General features: G+C 44.8%; 1 protein-coding gene across 4 annotated transcripts in view; it reads left to right on the top strand.

The window, feature by feature from the left end:
- The window catches only part of LOC113946450, a 58,205-nt gene that overhangs the window by 26,763 nt on the left and 13,269 nt on the right, over positions 1–18,173 (top strand). For 2 of the 4 annotated variants that reach the window (XM_027641687.1, XM_027641690.1), the window contains exon 4: positions 14,890–14,943. The exons of 1 other annotated variant lie outside the window; for it this stretch is intronic. In XM_027641687.1, coding sequence (XP_027497488.1) covers positions 14,890–14,943 — 54 coding nt within the window. The remainder of the gene's footprint in view (positions 1–14,889; positions 14,944–18,173) is intronic. One more of the 4 variants, XM_027641688.1, reaches the window with a different exon arrangement.

Here is an 18,173-nt window from a genome sequence, read left to right on the forward strand (position 1 = left end):
GAGTAGGGATTAGGTTGGTCAGGGGGATTTTTGAGCCCACAAGAGAGCTTTGTTGAGCAAAAGGAAGATGAGGGAAGGAAATTAGGTGTGGCTGAAGTTTGGAGAGTATATATTGAAGACAGTAGAGATCTGTAGAATAGGAAGGTTAAGAATGGTGGAGACAGAGCAAGAGAGACTAATTTTGTTGTATTAGGATTTGCAAAGGGACAATATTAGCACCTGGCACCAGAGGCAGTAAATGATGAACCTGAGGTTAAAGCCAAGGGCTTATCATTTAGATTGGCAGGCTTGCTGGCTACCTTCCCAACCCTGCTGTCTTTCTCTTTTTCTCAAAGCTCTTAAGCCTGGTAAGAAGGTATTAAACTAGAGCTGGTTCTTTGGTTGCAGACCAGAGAGAGGAGATCAAATGGGCATATGGACACTACTGGCATGTGGCCTCGGGATGTGACTTAGAGAGAAGTCCTGAGTGGTGCTGGTGATACTGTGTGGGTCTTGAACTCCTGATCTGACTCTGGGGGCTAGGTAGGCATGGGAGGAGCAAACCTGGGGGGTAAATCACCTGAAAGTGGCTGCCAGAAATTCTGCATGTGAATGGACAAAGTTGGGGTTTTGACCACAGAGAATAATTCCTACTGGACTAGTAGAAGGAAAAGCCCAGTCTCCCACTGGCAGTGTTTTATGGTGGGCTGCCAGCTGGTCACAGAAAACATCGCTCAGCAAAACCAAGAGCTCCAAACTGCAGCAACAACATAACTGGTTAAAATGTGGTTGAAGGTGGGGTGAATGAGAGTCACATTGTAGGTGCTGGGTTGGATCCCCAAGGGTGACCATCCTGCAACCTATCCCTTGTCTGTCTCTTGTGTGTTGACTGTTGCAGGTTCTTTTCCAAGAAGGTTTTCCGAAGGATATTTTGTTTCTTGTTTTGACACAGTACAGTGCAGAAGGATAATGCTGGCATGTTCTCTTTCCCACTTCCTGAGTTCAGCCTAAGTAACCTCAAGGGGCTGGCAGATTCAAAAGTTTTGCTGCAACCTGTTTATATTTTCCAGCAACACCAGTTTGGAGATGTTGCTTGGAAGGGAAGGTCAGGACCTTCTCTACAGTGCTCTTCTCCTCTGCAATACGGCTGGATTGTCCTCACCTCCCCTAGCCTTGGTGTGTCTGGACCAGAAAGACTGCTTGGGTCCAGTCCCAATGTACTGTTGTGCTGGCCAGATACCTCTCCCTGCCCACTCCTCCCTCAGCATGTGGCTCATTGTGATACAAATATCTCACCCTTGCCTGGGGAGAAAAGGAGTTTGCAGGCGGCTCCACCATATGCTGTCACTGCCCAAGTTGTATTTTGGTGTGCAGATGAATGGATCTCTTGATAAGTTGTGACTTTTGCTTATGCTAGCAACATCTGAAAAGGAGAAAGCCTTACAGTTTAGTTCTTTGGAGGATTAGTGAAGTGGCTTGAGGAGACTGGGGAGGGTGAATGGCTGTTTAGAACCAATCTGGTTATTCCTTATATAGTCCAGAGAGCATCTGTTGGTGGTGGCACTTTTCTACTTGCTTTTCTGACTTTATTATATAGGTTAAGAAACTACAATGAACAATAGAGATAGACTAGGCTTTTTTCCCCCTTTGTTTCTACCCTACCACCACTAAGCATTGAATTTCCTTAGAATTCAGTAGCCACGAGATAACGGGGACTGCTGCGGCTTAAAAATCAGATGGTAAGAGACTTGTTTCAAAGCACTACAAAGGAGAGATGGTAGCAAACAAGAACTTGTTTTCCCTTTGCTTTTCACTGGCATTGCTTAGCCCTGTATCTGTGAAGTAGGACACCTTCCTTGCCCAGCATGGCTTGACACTGGGGCACTGGTGTCTGAAAGGTGACATGGGTGTGCTTTACACCCTGTGGTCTCCCCATGAGGCACTGCCTTGAGTGAGAAGGAAGGAGAGAGGTGGTAGTGTGGGTTTTGAAACAGCAGAAACAGGGCAGTTGTGTGATGGTGCAGATTAACTATTAATGTCGGGCATTTGTGCTCCAGTTTTGACACCACAGACAGAAAGTCAGCAGCTTGTCCCGGGTGTGTCTGAGACTTGAAAGTGCAGCAGCCATTACTGTTCAATAGGCAGAAGCTGGCTGAGCTTTTAAGGCCAAGCCCGTGACTAGAGTAAACACTCTAGGAAATGCTGGTTTTGAGACAAACTTTGGCATGGTAGAATAGCCAGCCTGGCTGTCAACAACACAGCTGTCCTTGGCGTGGACTGGGGTTTAGCTCTGATTTTCTGCCTTAGCTCTGAATAGCCTCTCCATTGTTGGCTCACATGAGAACCACACTGCTGGGCTCTGCTCGCGCTTTCTTTCAGCCTGTTGATGTCAATGGGAGTTTTGGGCATTGGTCCACGGCTCATCTCACAGGAGGAGGCACTCAATAGAGGCATCTACTTCCCATGTACATGGAGACTGAGTTAACCCAGAGCAGATTCACTTGTGAAACTCCCTGCCCTGTTCCAGGGCTGTGATCCCAGATACACACTTCTTGTTGAGCTGCAATTGGTTTAGAGGAAATGTCTGATTAATCAGAGGTGAACCCTCCTCCTCCAAGCCAAAAAACATGTAATTACATTTTTTCTAAATTCAAGGTTTCAAAAACATAGGTGTCCTGGGGGCCAGAGATAAATTTAAAAAAGCACAAATGAAGGTGCTTAAGAGAAACCCTATGAAGTTTGCTGGTTTTTACTGTTGAACATAGTCTTTTTGGTCTCCTGTTGGACTTTGCTCATGCAAAGCAATTTCCATAGGGATGAATTTACAAAACTGAGGATCCTCTGGAGTGTTAGGAACTTAAGGTAAATAAAGTCTGTGGTCATGTCTATACTAGGGTAAACTATATTTTTAATTTAAAAATGTACTTGTGTTTTAAAATCTTAGCATAACCTTGCAAGCTGTAATTTCACCTTTGATTATGGAAAAAATAGGTTGATCAGCTGTACAAAGGATAGAACCCTGAAATGCTTTGCAAGTTACATTGCAATCTTATTGTAAGCATGCTCTTTTGTACAGCATAAATAAAATCTTTTGTCTACCCGTGGAGGCTTTAGAAACTGTCTATCTTGCATATCACTTTAGAGGCTTATCAAACAGTCTTATAGGCTCTGCCATGATGGTATATGGGCATATTATGTTTAAGAAACAAGGAACAGTTTAAAAAAATCATTTTCCAAATTGCGGAGCCAGAGGATCTGTGTCGTTCCTAGTATAGGTAGAATATCCTTAAATAGAGCTAGTCAGATATCTTGTTTTCTCACTTCTGTAAACCTGTTTCTCGTTTCATTAGAGGTGATGTGGTTTGCAGTTGGGGGAACCACTGCAGGTCAGGGAATGCCGTCAGTTTGTTCAGGAAAGTTTGTTACTGCTACTGTTTGTTGTATGTGCAGGAAAGACAGACAAACCTCACAAAAGAACATGGTGCACCTGACTAGGTGATAAGACTGTATATTGAGCGTATCTTAATGTAAGTCTTAATCTAAGATGTGGTGCTTTGTTCAGAGCTCTAATGGAAATAGCACAGTGAGTTCGTGATGTTTTCATCGTAGTACTGAATTTGGTGTGCTATCAAATCAAGCTCTTAATTAATTTTCAACTTAATATAATGTCTTGTCAGCCTCTGAAATAATACAACCATCTCTATTAGTTTCTAATTATCGTTAGCAGAATGAGTGTGATTTTGAGCACTGGAAGTGGTACTCTTAGAAAACATTTTCTGACCAGAAAGATTTATAGTACAACTTTTTTAGTATTCTTGTATCTTCTCTTTCATAATACACCAATGTTCTGTTCAAGCCTGACTGCTACAAGAAGTAGGAAAGGCTAATTCTTCTCATTTGCATTTTGCAGACTCTTACTGTGGGCAGTTATGCTAAACAGGCTATGGACTCTCTCTAGAGCTGACTGAAACGGTAAGCCACAAGAAGCTGAAAAAAATCAGATTGCTACCTCATGATGTGGCTGCTGGTAGGGTTAGAGGTAGAAAGCAGCTGTAACTACTGCTGCAACTGTGAGACTTGCCTGTGTTGCTCAGTCCACTGTATAAAACTGTACTGAATGGAGACACTGGTTCACTTGCTTTCCAGATGCAAACATTCAAATAATTTAAACACCCTCAAAACTATTCATATAAATGTGGTATGAACTTTTGCTTTATTATCAACCTTTCTCTGCACAGAGGATCTTAACGAACTTGGCCTTGAGATATTCAGGTATCTCTTTGAATAAATTAATCTGAACTTTTGCCCTTCTGCAGTGTGGTGGGTGAATGGACCCTCTTGGTCCTGGGACTTGACCATTTCATAAGCGTGAGATGGGCCAAAAGCCTGAACTGAAAGAAGGAAACACTGAAATGATTTGTGTATTAAAATTGATACATGTGTTATGAGCACTGGCACGTGTTATACAGGCTCTGATATGGATCTTGCAAGCTATTGAGTTGAAGGTTTATTTCCATCTACTTGGAAAGTGGATCTTGATGCAGACAATGGAGTTACATGCATGAGATCAGCAGTTCTCCAACTAGTTCTTCACGCACAGCTTTGGGCACAGCTCTAAGGATTGCTATGCCCTGCTAACACCTGTTCAGAAGGGCAGTGGCCTACTTCTGGTTCTGAGCTGGTACATCACTGCCCTCACATAGGGGAGTTTCAAAAAGTTAGCAGGAGTAATGTGTATCCAATGGTAGCCATGGACAAGTAGAGATGCTGAAGCTCAATCAGCATTGAAGTGTCCAGGGAAAAGCACTGTTTGCTGAATTGGTTGTATTGTTCCTTGCACTGGGGAGAGTTCCCTGGACCATCTTTATGCCATCTCAAACCATGTGCAGCTGTGAGGGTGTGAACAAAGGGATGTAACATGGTAGCAGGATCAGCAAGTGCTGATCACCAGCTCTCAAGGGGACCACACAGTTACTAAAAAGGAAGGACAATGCACCAGGCAGGGCATACTGGCTCCTTAGAAATATTTGCAAGCTATTCACATGGGTACAGGCCTAGGCCAGCCCTTCCAAAGTTGATAAGTCAAACCCCATCACAAGCTCTGAGTTCCAACTCTCAAACACCACCCAAGGCCCTGTGTGCTGTGTAGTGTTGTGCTGTGAGGCAGGTGTGGGCAGGCACTGCTGCATGTGGGCATGGGAGAGTGCAGTCATTAGTTATGTTCTGCCTAAATGGATTAGCTCCCTGGAGTAAGAGGCCTTTATCCTGTTAGCTAGCTAGCTGCTTCAGCATGTTCCCTTGTCACTAATGTGTAAGTGAGGTTCAGTCGTGCAGGGGAGCAGGGGAACAAGTAGTTGGGTGGGGAATGTGGGAACAGTTGGGTTACATCATCATTTCTCTCTGTGTTTATTAGTGTTCTACTGCTCCCCCTTCATGGATGTCTATTTAAAGACAAAAAAGGGTCTCTCTAGTTTGTTAATTATCTTCTGGCCTGTAATTTCTAATATAGTATTTGTTTATTTTCATGTGCTCACACAAACACATGAGATTTCACAAATAGGTATAGTCATGTGAAAGGAGAAGATGCTCAAAAATGCTACAGGGCTGTGCAGACGTGATATATACACGTGTGTGTCTTGGGAAGAGAAGGAGAAGCGACTCTGTGCCCTGCGTTCAGACTTTGTGGAGCCCAGGCAAGTCCCATGGTTTGGGATGTTTGCTTGTTTGTTTGATACAGGCTTGTTTTGGCTTTCCAGAGCTGTTGAGGCAGTCAGTCTGCTTTTGGCTTTTTCAAAGTTTCCTTACTGTCCACTAATCCAGGTTCTCATCTGGAGATGTGACCTTATGTCTTTTCTGCATAAAATTCCATTTGTGAGTGCTCCCAGTAGCACCAGCTGAACACAAGGCAAAGGTTCCCACAGGGTAACTTGCCTTGCACTCAGCTGGAGAGGGTGGGAGGCAATTCAGAGCTACCTTTTGAGGCTTCTATTGTGAAGATCCAGGCCACTGGCAAATCCTTTCCTCATTTAGTGCAGTGGGTATACCCTATGTTGCCCTATTTTTGAGAAGCTCCACTAAACCAACCCTTTGGCTGAAAATCTGTTGAAAAGGTGCATATTCCAGGTTCTCCTCAGAGAAACCCACTGATTTCCAATGGATGTTTTGCATGATGGATTAGATAGGTGTAGTATGGATTTTATACCTCCTGAAAAGTCCCTTATGCTATCTATACTTCATGGCGGGTTTTTGGTCTGACAAACAGGCATTGAGGTCCAAGAATTTTTACTTTTAAACAGTAACATCCAAAACATTCAAGTTCGCTAAAAAACCTGAAGAAATTGCCTTAAAAACCTAAACTTGAAAGCATTTTGAGCTGGTTGTTTTGGCTTTTTTTTTTTCCTTTTACCTTCCACAGATACACCTATCCTTTTCTGGGGCAAACCTGTGCAAGCATGCAGTCTCTTTTGGAAGCCTAGTGTTCCAGATGCTTGGCTGTTCACTTTGTGGATGGTGTGCATGAGGCCCTGTAGCTTTTGCAGAGCATTTGGAATGTCCTGTAGTTTTTTCAGTTAACTGAGGATGGTGTCTCTGGGTTTGGAGCAGCCATCTGTGGATTCTCTTCCTCTTTGTGTCCCTGTAATGTCACAGCTGACAAGAATCTGTACCTTCCCCTGATTTTAGAATTCTTTTTTTCTTCTTTCCCAGAGTATGTGGCCGTGTGACTTTCAGAGCCCTTTCTGTATCTCCCTCCTTAAAAGGAACTCTGCTTACTCTATTGCCTGACTTGGGCTAATGTCTTAACCCCTTCTTGGTGGTTGTGAGGACAACATTTGAACAGCAAATGGTGGAAGAGTCTGAGGCTGCTTGTTTCAAGCCCCCAGCACTGCTATCTCCCATGTGCTGCAGCAGCAGTGCTGAGGGGAATGGGATAAAGCCTCAGGAGGCAGCGTGCCTTCTGCCCTAGCTCTGCCTATGGCAAGAGTCCGTGGGGAGGGAGGGCTTTGACCTCATGTTGGAGCCAAGACTTCAGTTAGAAGTGAGACAAACTATAGAGACCTCAGATGATATGTTAGACTAGACTGGACATTCCCTGTGGACAGCTTTGGAGCCAAGGCCAGGAGTGAGGGGAAGAAACGGTCATGTTGGCAGCCCTGACATAAAAGCCCTGTAAGCTTTCTCTCAGGAGCTGCTGCCATGCCTGCCAGCTGTGAAACTAGACCTCCCTGTCCCTTTGTACCCCTCCTCCCTTCACAGGCTCTAGTGAGCAGGAGGGGCAAGCCCAGCATTTGAACTTTGGTAACTTTGGCATGTGCAGATGAGTGATAGGGAATTAATGAATCCTGCCTGTTCTTTACATTTTGGTTACTCCACAGGTGCTGGAGTTTTTGGTCAGATCTGTTTCCTGCACAAATGGAGCTTTGCATTTTTTTCAGGCCTCAAAGAAAACTCAGTGAGGGATTTGGGGTTGGCATAGAGTGAATAGATGAACCATCTGATGTACCCTGCAGATCAGCAGACTCAGACTCTGCCAGACCAGCAGGGGAAGCGGCTGCTGAGCCAGAGATGCTCCATAGAGAGTGTTCACTTCCTCTATCCCCAAATTCAAATCAAAGGGCTAGTGGTAAAAATGCCAGGGCAAATCTGGCCTGTTTTATCTGTTCCTAGGAGGACAGGGCTTCTGTACAGATCCAGAGCATATCTGGAGACTGTATGCCACAAAGAAGACAGAGGAGCAGTAGAAAACCTGTAGTCACCTACAGACAGGCTGAGAGTCTGTTTGCTTAGACCACAACTGTGTGAGTAGGTAGCTGTGTTTGCATTAACTGTGGCTCTAGGATATGGAGGGAGAACTTAAAAAAGCAACCTGTAATTTGAATAATGTTATCTGCTTTCTGGGCCTTGGGACCAGTGGGAATTTGGATGCTCTGCCTGGTGGCAGACCTTGCTGTCCAGACTTTAGCTCACTCTCTTCTGTAGCGAGTGTTGACCAGGCCCAGCAGCCTGGTGCCACTCTGCAGTGATCACCTGCAGATCACCTTTCTTGATTGGGGTGCAAGTGGTCTGTGTGTGTTTAGAGGGCAATCACTGGTCGGATTGACTTGCTATTCTGCCACTTAAGACTTATCTGTGGTTCAGGGGCATTTTGTATTAGCTGTAAGCTCTCACCCATTTCACTTCAGCAGTGACAGCTGAGCCACTCCTAATAGTGCACAAAATAAGGTGATTAATGACACCATGTTGGAGGGGTGACCACAGAAATAATTTTGTTGTGGTTTTCATGGTCCACTGCTTGAGTGTGATCCTGGGCAAGTCCCTGCAGTACATCTTTCTTGGAAGGCCTTGTCTGGCTTTTTTAAATTATTTTTTAATTTGAATTTGTTCTCAGTGATCACTTAATCAGCGTTTCCTCTGTTGCCCTGTCCAGAGGCATTAAGCCATCGGTGTTTGCACTGTATGGAGGCTGTGGATTTGTGGCACTTGGTGGCAGAGGTGCTGCCTGGAAAACTGAGGTTCTTATCTTGATAGAGATGGGAGCCCTTTACGACAGTGTTAAGAGACCAAATGTGTTGATGTTTTGAAGGAGCTTCAGACAGGTTGAAAATAAATGTGGTAAAAAAAGCATTAATGACTAATTCAAGTGAATGTGAACTAGAAATAACTTTCTAAAGAGCTCAGAGGCTTTTCAGGGTGTTTCACAGTATCTTTGCAGCTTACAGTGTTTGTATGCTGAGGTTTGTTTCTTTAGGAGGGGACCATTGGCCAAATCATTTGAATTGGCTTGTATTTTAAACTGCTGTGAGGCTGTTAACTTCTGTTGGAGAAGTCTGGAGATTGTGACAGATAATAATCATAATTTAAGGCTGTGGCTGAACTATAGCCTTCCGGGTGCTGTACTGCTGCAGGGGCTGAGCAGGAAACTTGTGTCCGCCTCTGGCACATGGTTGCACCGGATAGCAGTCTTGCACCCTTGGGCCCAGACAATGGGTGCTTCCCTGACACAGGGCATCCCTGGTGGTGCAAATGCAGAACATGCTCAGGTGACTGCTGGGAAGGCCTGGCCCTCTTGTTTCTCTGCTGATTTAAGTCATGTATGCCTGAGAGCCTGAGCCTGGATGGGGGGTAGTGTCAGCTGGAGTTGCTTCAGCTTAAACGCAGTAAGGAGGAGCCTGTGACCTACTCTTTTTCTCTACTGTTTTTGTACTGCAGGGCTAAGAGGTGATGCCGATGTCCTAGCAGCACTGCTCAGAGCCAAGGAATTAAAAACCTCAGTTCGAAATCAACCTACAAAATAGCACTTTGTTTTTTTTTTTTTCCCCCCCGCTTATTATCCTCCTAAATCTATTGGGAGGGCAGACCTGGCTTTCCCCTTGCAGAGTGCCCATCACTATGTTGGCAAAAGGACAGGAGCCATGACCCTGCTCCCTCGTGCCCTGCCACGTGGGCATGCACTGCTCTCCTGGGTGGAAGATTTCTCCAAAGCAGAGGGCACTGGGCTGTGATATTTAAGCCTGGAGATGCCTGAAGCTGTTGAAATGGGAAGATGAAGGCACTGAGCTCTGGCTGGGGCCTTGCTGGAGTTTCATGTCTGGCTTGTGGAAACACTGCCTTTGGGGGATAGCCAATCCTCTTCCTTTAGTTCAGCCTGTGCTGTTAAAAGGGCTCTGCTGAAATCCTCTGCTCCATTAGTGGCATGAGGCTGCTGCTGGTTTGCCTGGATGCATCTCCCTACTCTGGTGGCTCACAGTTGTGGGCCCCTGTGCCCCCTGGGCTGTCTGTCTGTGCCACACAGTGGGGCAGAGGTGGGACTTGGTCAAGCAGAAGCCACAGCTGCAGTGTGCTGCACAATGGCCACTTTGTGCAGCACCCTGACCTCATCTGCCCACTGTGCTGCCCTGCACCTTAACCCTCTGCACACCCCCCCCTGCCTGAGCAGTGGTGGGGCAGGGGACAGGCTCTGATTGGCAGCTGGTGGGGAAAGCTGTTCCTCCTGACCCAAACCCATCTCTGAAGGTTGTTAGGAAAGGAGATCAGGCAGGCTTCTTGCTCTCAAATGCCTTCCTGAGAGAGAAGGGCCACAGGTCCGTGCTTCCCCAGCCAGCTCATGGAGTGGTGTTGGGCTGGAGCTCACGAGTGGGCACTGCCTCTGCACCGGCATCCGCTTCACCTCCCTGTCCCAAGATGCATCTTGTTGAGGCCCCTTTAGCTCTCTGCTCAATGGGCCATGGAGCTGCCTCACTGCCTTATGTAAGGCAATTTTCTCTCTGCACATTGCATCACTGGGCATGGTTTCTCCCTTTGCATCAGCCTTCTGCTGTGACTTAGAGTGCAATTTCTCCTCACACTATAATGTTTCTTCTTTCAGTTCTTTTTTTTTTTTTTTTTTTTTTAATAAAGCAAGGAACATCATCAGTCTGTTTCTCTATTTTCTGTGCTAGACATTCAAGCTTGGTCTGCCTTCTTGTACCTGAACAATTGGGAAACAGGGTGGTAGGGTTAACAGCATGGAAGTAAAACAAGGGTTATGGATCTGAGGCTTTTTCGGAAAACTTGGACTGCTTAAAACTTTGTATCCTGTCAAGAGCTTTAAGATGTCAACAACAGAAAGATGTGTCCATACCTTCAAAGTGCACCAGCCCTTCTGTGGAAGGTTCCCAGCAAACTGAAGAAAGGCAGGCTTCTGGCCTGCCTGATGTTCTTCTGCAAGTTGGGTCTTTGAGTCAAGTTACAGCACAGATTTTTTTTTTTTTAATTACATTTTGAAATCTTTCATTAAGCAAGTGAAAATCCCTGCAAAATTCTTAAGTTGTAACAAGCTGATTGTATACCAGTATGTAGCATTTGATGAAGTGTGTCATGAAATGATGAATTGTGTTGAACTGAGAGTTCCTGTGTTCTTTTGCATAAAATAGACTAAACTGGTCTGAAAAAACCAGTAATAGTTAAACTGCATCCAACTCTGGACAGGCCCTTAGTTTTAAAACTATGACCAGATAATAAAATTAAATAATAACAATTAAACCCCAAAACAGTAATGGACAGAAGAGTTGTTGCTTTTTCCTGTGGAGGTGGTGAAAAGGAAACTATTCTAAAATGAGAAATGTATGTATAAAAAGCAGTTCTGTCAGAGACCAGCAGGAGAACCTTTTTAGTTGAAATAGGGATGCTGTGTCTTTTTCTTCTACCTGCAGAAAAGGAAATGGAAGAACAGGTTTTGGAAACCATACCCTATGGTTTAATCTCAGCTCTGCTACTAATATTCTTCATGACCTTTGATTTATCTCTACTCTTTTCTATGTCATAACTCCCAGAAAATAACTTGAGGAAATAAAACTGCACTTTCACATTGGTCTATAGTTAGGAATGATCTCAGGGTTACTAAACTGAACATGTCACCTTTCTTGTAGGCCATTCCTCCTGCTTTAGGCTACTGCAAGTCATGTAGCCAAATAAATGTTATTTCAGCTCTGCCTTGTATCTATGTAAATAGGAGTTAATGAGTTGCTGCATCTCATGGCTAGCTTGTGACGTGGAGGTCTCCAGAGAGAGGATGAGGAGAGGCTGCTGTGGAAAGTCCCTGGCTGTTGCTAAGCAGCACTGCATTTTAGCTTCCCTGTCCAAAAGTCTGCCCTCAGGTTTGGCAAAGAAAGGGAAAACTGAGGGATGGAAAACCATTCAAAGATGCTTGACTTACTTTTTGTAAAGCGTGGCTTTACTGTGCTGGGTGCAGAAAGCATGTGGCTGCAAGTGAGGTAGAAGCAATTTGATTAAATAGAATAACATTTGATAACTGACCTTCTATGTATTCGTTCTCAGCTGCAGGATCATGTGGCTAGCTTACTGTTTCTCTCCCTCCCTCTGTTTTGTGTCTTATTATGATCTTGGACCTGCAAGCTGCAAGAGTACAGCACAAAGGGTCTTGCTTTCCTTTCAGCCTAGGTGGAAATAGGAGAATCCAGCAGTTCCAGGGATCTTCCTATGCTGACGTTTATGCTCCAGTTTAACAGCCTGTGGATGAGGGAATGTCCTGTTTTCATTTTACTAAGTCCATCAAGAGGAACACCAGGAACAGCTGAAACAGTTATGTAGGGCATCCTGCTCTTGCTGCACAATCCAACCTCTACAAACTGCAGCAACAGTGTGAATAGTGGTAAGATCCTCATGTAATTAAAGCTTATCACAACAGCATCACTAAAGGAGCACTTCTGTTTTCTACCAGAAGTGTAGGACTTGTGATACAGCTGAGCACTTGAATTCTTCTTGGAATAGTCTGGCTGGTTGTCCATCTGCCTACAGGCTAGTTCAAACTTTTCAGTCAGTCTTTGTCATTATCCTGTAATTTCTGTCTATGTTGGTCTGCCCTATACATTTAATAGAAGGCCAGGATGGGTAAATATCTTGCTGCCTCTGCTGATTTATAGTTGGGAAATAATGTCTTTTATTGCACCCTGATGGAGTCATTGAGGGACCTGTGGGTGTGACTGTGCCAGGCATTTCACAGTACTGGAAGGTGTTGTACTTGCTCCCTGGCCAATAGAATTCTGTTTTTCCCTTTTCAACAGAGAATCCAGTGGTGCTACTGAGGCACTGAGGAATTTGGTGTCACAGCCTCTCTTCATCCTTGAGAGTGCAGCCAAGTGCTACTCTAAAGCTCAGGTTTACAGCAACCTAGAGAAGCTGAAGGTCTCACCCAAAGTCATGCAGCTTGTAGTCAAATATGTTGCAGCAGGTGATGTTCTGCTGTAAATGTTCTTCCTCTGAAGGATGGGGCTCAGAATCAAGAGTCCTGATTCTCCCTTTCATTGCTCAACCCAGCTGTATCTCGCATATTTTATTCCACCAGTGGGCTTGTGGCTTTGAGCTACCTGCTCATCCCCACCAGCCATCATTTCACAGCAGCTGGAAGAAAACCTTAAGGAGAACCCAAAACTTTGCAAGACCTCACAACTCCTCACTTTGCTGTTCCCTAAACCCTGGAGTTTGTCAGCACTACCACGTTCTCCTTCCTTGTCCATCTTTTTCACTGTGTTGTTGTGGGGGTCTTAAGAATGGCAGTGACCTCAAAGTAAATACAATAGCTGCCTTGCAGCCTGGCTGGGAACCGAGTCCTGCGATGTTTTTTAGGAATTCCCTGGGAATTACTGGTTTACTCAGACAGCCAAGGCTCAGGTTAGTTTAGCTCAGCTGTTTTGGTTGTCTCCTTCTACCTGTTTTGTGCAAACACCTGTTGGGTCCTTTTAGGTTAGAAAACTTGGTGCTGTGCTGCTAGGTCAGACCTGGGGGCAGAGCCATCAGCCACAGCTACTGTTGAGCCCTTTGAATAACTGAGACAGCATTAGGATTCACCTGCTAAAGGATTAAGAGAAAAAGCTCAAAATCCTTGCAGCACCTCCCTTCTTCCCCATGCATGCTTGGACAGTGAAATACACTGTTCTTGAGCCCCAAACTGTGCATGTGAAAGTTTCAAAGTGGGCTGTGAGTGTGCTGAGTTCTGGATTTTAGATCAAAGAAGCTAATGTGTGTAGAAATGCTGGGTGGGTCTCCAGCTCCGTCTCTTAAGTTCTGGGCAGTTATGTGGGCTGGGGTTGCAAAGATGTGCTTATGGGATGTAGAGTGGCAGATGGTGGTGGAGGAATGGGACTTCTTACCATCTCCCAGTAGTAGCTTTGGCTGGAAAAATAACAAATACTTTTACCTGAGCACTGTCTTTAGTTTTGGAATGGTGGCTTTTCTTCTGAATTTTTTTAGGGTTTTTTGTGTATTTTGTATTTTTTAGGCTTTTTGAGTTTCCAAGGCTCACTGTACTGTGTTGTTTTTATCTTGTCTTGTACTGGAAAAAGTAAGAAGACAACAAATAAAAAGTAATATTGATAAAATGATGGGATGACTTTCTACATGTCTTTTATATGAAGAATTTCATCTGAAAAACACTTCGATTGCTTTGTGAAAGCATGTGAGTGTGGTGAGTGTTTTCCTACACTTCACACAGCTTTCTAACTGAAGAAGGGTAGAAAATGGGAGCTAGGAAAATCTATTATTTTTTTCAAAATCTGATGGAGAAGTTTCTTCCTGACATGCCTCCATCATCAGGTTTTTCAGTATGAAAAATGTAATTGAAGTATTTTTTTAGTGGAAAAACTGTTCTCTCTTGAAGCCTTGTTTTTCCGCTTGGGGGGGGATTTTTTGACTTTTTTTTTTGGGGGGGAAAGAATAATTTTATTCACTTGCCACCTTTCAAAGCACTGTCTCAGAACTGGGATAGAACTGAAACTCACTTGTTTATTTCTCCAGTTACACGGAATAATTGCTGGTTCGAGTATATCCTGTTTGCTAAATTGTGCAGTTCTTCTTAAGACAATTTTAATGGCTTTTACAATATATGGCAAAGGGATTCAGGATTGCAGGCAGGTGCTTTTACCTTGGATTTTTAAATTCTAAATAAATAAGCATAATGAAAATAAATCTTAAGGAATGGGAACGTCCACATTTACATGAAAGAGACTATTTTTTTCCTTCATAAAGGAAGATAAATTCACCTGCTTCAGGGCAAAGTCTAACCACTAATTGATGGAAATTAGGAAGAAACTTCCTTTAGGTAGTTGTTGAATCGCTTTCTCTGTGAAATTTCTTGTATGTTCTTTCAAAACCCAAGGTGTTAGTCACTGCCAAAGGACTCTGTGCATTGGCCACTGCCAGGGGACTTTGTACAGGCTGCTTGAGACAGTCTCAGATTAGGAGATGGACAGATTACTTGATGGCCACCTTAGGTAAATTGTAATCTTTCATACCTCACCTAACCATTCATCCATCTTGTTTTAATTAAAAGTTGATGAAAAGAGACTCCCTACAACCTCCCTCTTTCTGTTCCCTCATGCTACTTCTACTAATCCCTGGATTCTATTTCTCTTTCAGAAAATGCTGCTCAAGAAGAATTGTGGAGCGAAGACTAGAGTAATTAAAATTCATGTAAGTTGCCCTTTTCTGGTGCAGTTCCTGTATCTTTGCACATATATCTAAATGTGGCAATCCTTATTGAACACTGGGGTTTAAAAGATGATTCCTGGAGATTTCCCGTGGCTTGATAACAAAAGCTGCGTAACAAAAATTGCTAGTCTGGAGTACAGGATGTAGTTGAAATTTAGGTTAGGTGCTGACAAGGCTAGTAATACATTGTCTTTAACATTTTGGAGACTGCGGTTTCAAAGCTTCCTTGGAGTGAAAGTCTACATCCCATGCTATGAACTCATACAGCATAGCTGTCCTATAGGGTGTCATTTGGATGCTTCTTGACCAAGTGCTGATCTGAGGTGCAAGTGGTGTTTGGTAGGGGTGAGAGGTACTGGTAGATAGCTGTGGAAAAGGGACTATACCTGCATGGTGCACTGGTGTTTGCAGAACTCTGTGGCATGTGGGATAGGGTGATGGCAGATGAGAGCTACATTGCTTGGATGGCTTTGTAGCTGGGATGACACTGCAGTGTCTGAGCATCTCATGCTTGACACGTCTGTCAGGTCTAGGTTTGCTCAAGTCTCCTCCTTTTAGTTTTTGCTGCCTGGACTTCTGAGTCTTTTGTCTTTAGCAGCCCATTACCTGACTCTTCAGCCAACTCCTACCTCCTTTGTGGGTATCTTGGCTTTCTTTGGTCAGTGCTGTATGGTGCTGTGGGAAAGGTATCCTGGACTGGATCAAAAGCAGTGTGATGAGCAGGTCAAGGGAGGTGATTCTCCCCCTCTGCTCTGTTCTTGTGAGACCCCATCTGGACTGCTGCGTCAAGCTTTTTAGCCCCCAATACAAGAAAGACATGGACCTTTTGGAATGAGTCCAGAGGAGGACCACCAAGATGATCAGAGGGCTGGAGCACCTCTCCTGTGAAAACAGGCTGAGAGAGTTGGGGTTGTTTAGCCTAGAGAAAAGAAAGCTCTGTGGAGATCTTATAGCAGCCTTCCAGTACCTAAAGGGGGCTACAAGAGAGCTGGAGAGGGACTTTTTATGAGGGCATGTAGTAATAGGACAAGGGGGAATGGCTTTAAACTGAAGGAGGGTAGGTTTAGTTTAGATGTTAGGAAGAAATTCTTTACTGTGAGAGTGGTGAGGCACTGGAACAGGTTGCCAAGAGAAGGTGTGGGTGCTCTATCCCTGGAAGTGTTCAAGGCCAGGTCAGATGATTGCTCTGAGCAACCTGGTCCTGTGGAAGGTGTCCCTGTCCACAGCAGGGGAGTTGGAACTAGATGATCTTTTAAGTTCCTTCAAACCCAAACCATTCTCTGATTCTGTGTGTGTGTGGCCTTGCACATGGCAGCCAAAGGAGGTGTACCTCAGTCTACTGAGCTCCATATGATCCTCCACATATTTGTGATACACAGATCAAAACAGGTCAAGGTGAAGAAAACAAATATCCTTTGTGATGAAGATGCTACTTTCACTGCAGTAATTTATAACCTTGCAAGAGGGATGAATGACAGACCAGGATCCTTCAGGGTTTACATCTTGCCCAGCAGGAAATAGGACTGATGCCTTTGTATACCCAGAAGTACTGCAGTTTATAAGCATGCTGTTGGGTGCCCTTGCCCGTCACTGTTCTGGGAGTGAATTTAGTGTCTGAAGGGAGAAGGAGTAGGTAGGACTGGCTAAAGCCTTATGCAGAGCTGGGTGGTATTTCTCTGACTCCTCCTATGCTTTCTGCCAGTGCACTTCAGTGCTGTTTTCCAGCAGCCTCACAGCAGCAGTACCACAGTGACCCGGTACTTCTTATTGCCCCATTAATCCTGATCTATTATGTTCTCATGTGCTCCTGCTTGGATTGTTTTCAGTGTAGCTGTGTCCTCCTGTGCTCCACGAGCTCTCCCCAGACTGTGCCTGTCCTTCAGACCTACTGACTGTCTAATCCTGCTGCAATGTTTTAGAGCAACTTGTTTATCACCTTCCTTTATGCCTTCACCATGTGCTTTTGCTGCTTTTTTTCTGGGTGTCCCCTGGACACCCAGAAATTTCCAGTGGTGCTTGAGGTTTCAGTGATGTCTCAGTTGGGTGGTTTCCTCTGACACTTTAAGCTCATTATTGTGGCTTACTCTTGTGCCCCTGGACAATTATCCCTTTGCTCCCTAAGCCCATGTCAGCTTGCACTATAATAAACAGCAGAAACAGAGAGCACAGTATTCTGATAGATGGTACAAAATCCAGTCCCTTCTGGCCACCCTCTCCACTGGGAGACTGCATCTCTACCCGAGGCACTTGTGGTTTCCCTGACAATAGCATATGACAATTCACAGTCTCTTACTGATCTGTTATGGTGGCAGAGCCATTAGGTAAAGGTGCATTTTTGCTTCCTTTTTCAAGTGATTGAGAATGCCCACTTTTTTTGTACCTAGCTGAGAGAGGAGGCAGCAGGTCCCTGACAGAATACCTTGCTGAGCTGCCTCAGCTCTGGAAGCATCTGAGAGAGGTCGGTACCTCTGGAGGACAATGCTGTGCTCTCGTCATATAAGGGGAAACCTCAATCCAGCCAGCAAGACATGTTTGGCACAGTATTCCTTCTCAGTGTTGCCCAGCAGCAGAACAAGAGGTAACAGGCACAAATTGAAATGCAGGATGTTCAGGCTGCCCAGAGAAATTGTGGAATCTCTGTCCATGGAGATAGTCAAAGTGTGCCAGGATGTCGTCTTGGGCAACAAGCTTCTGCTGACCCTTCTCAGAGGAGGGGGGTTGAACTCAGCTATCTCTAGAGGTGCCTGCCAACCTCAGCCATTCTGTGATTTCTGGCTCTGGCTCAACATTCAGTAATGGAGTCAGAGCACACTAGGGACCTAAGTTCACTTGGACGGGCTATTCTGAGACCCTAGTGAATGTGGCCTTTTGCAAAGAGTGATAGCAGGAAGCGAAGTGAGAGGCTTGGTTCTCTCTTGCTGAGGGTCTGGTGACACAGGTTCAGTGTTGGAACTTGGCCATTGTGGTGAGGGTAGAAGAGATGAAGACAGATTTCTCTTAGCAAACGGGTTGATGAGCTGTTACAGGAAGAACCCTGAGGAGCCCTAATGCACAAGCGCTCCTGTTTCAACACAGGTAAAGAGCCTCTTTCTGAACTGTGGTGGGCGACAACATCCAGACAGCGTACAGCTGGATGGAGATGTAGTGAGTGAACTGATCTGAGGAGCAGGCAGGTTATCTAATGGCCTGTGCCAAGGGTTTGGAGCAAGGAT

Source organism: Corapipo altera, unplaced genomic scaffold (assembly GCF_003945725.1).
Source record: "Corapipo altera isolate COAL_440 unplaced genomic scaffold, ASM394572v1 48b, whole genome shotgun sequence".
Taxonomy (NCBI): domain Eukaryota; kingdom Metazoa; phylum Chordata; class Aves; order Passeriformes; family Pipridae; genus Corapipo; species Corapipo altera.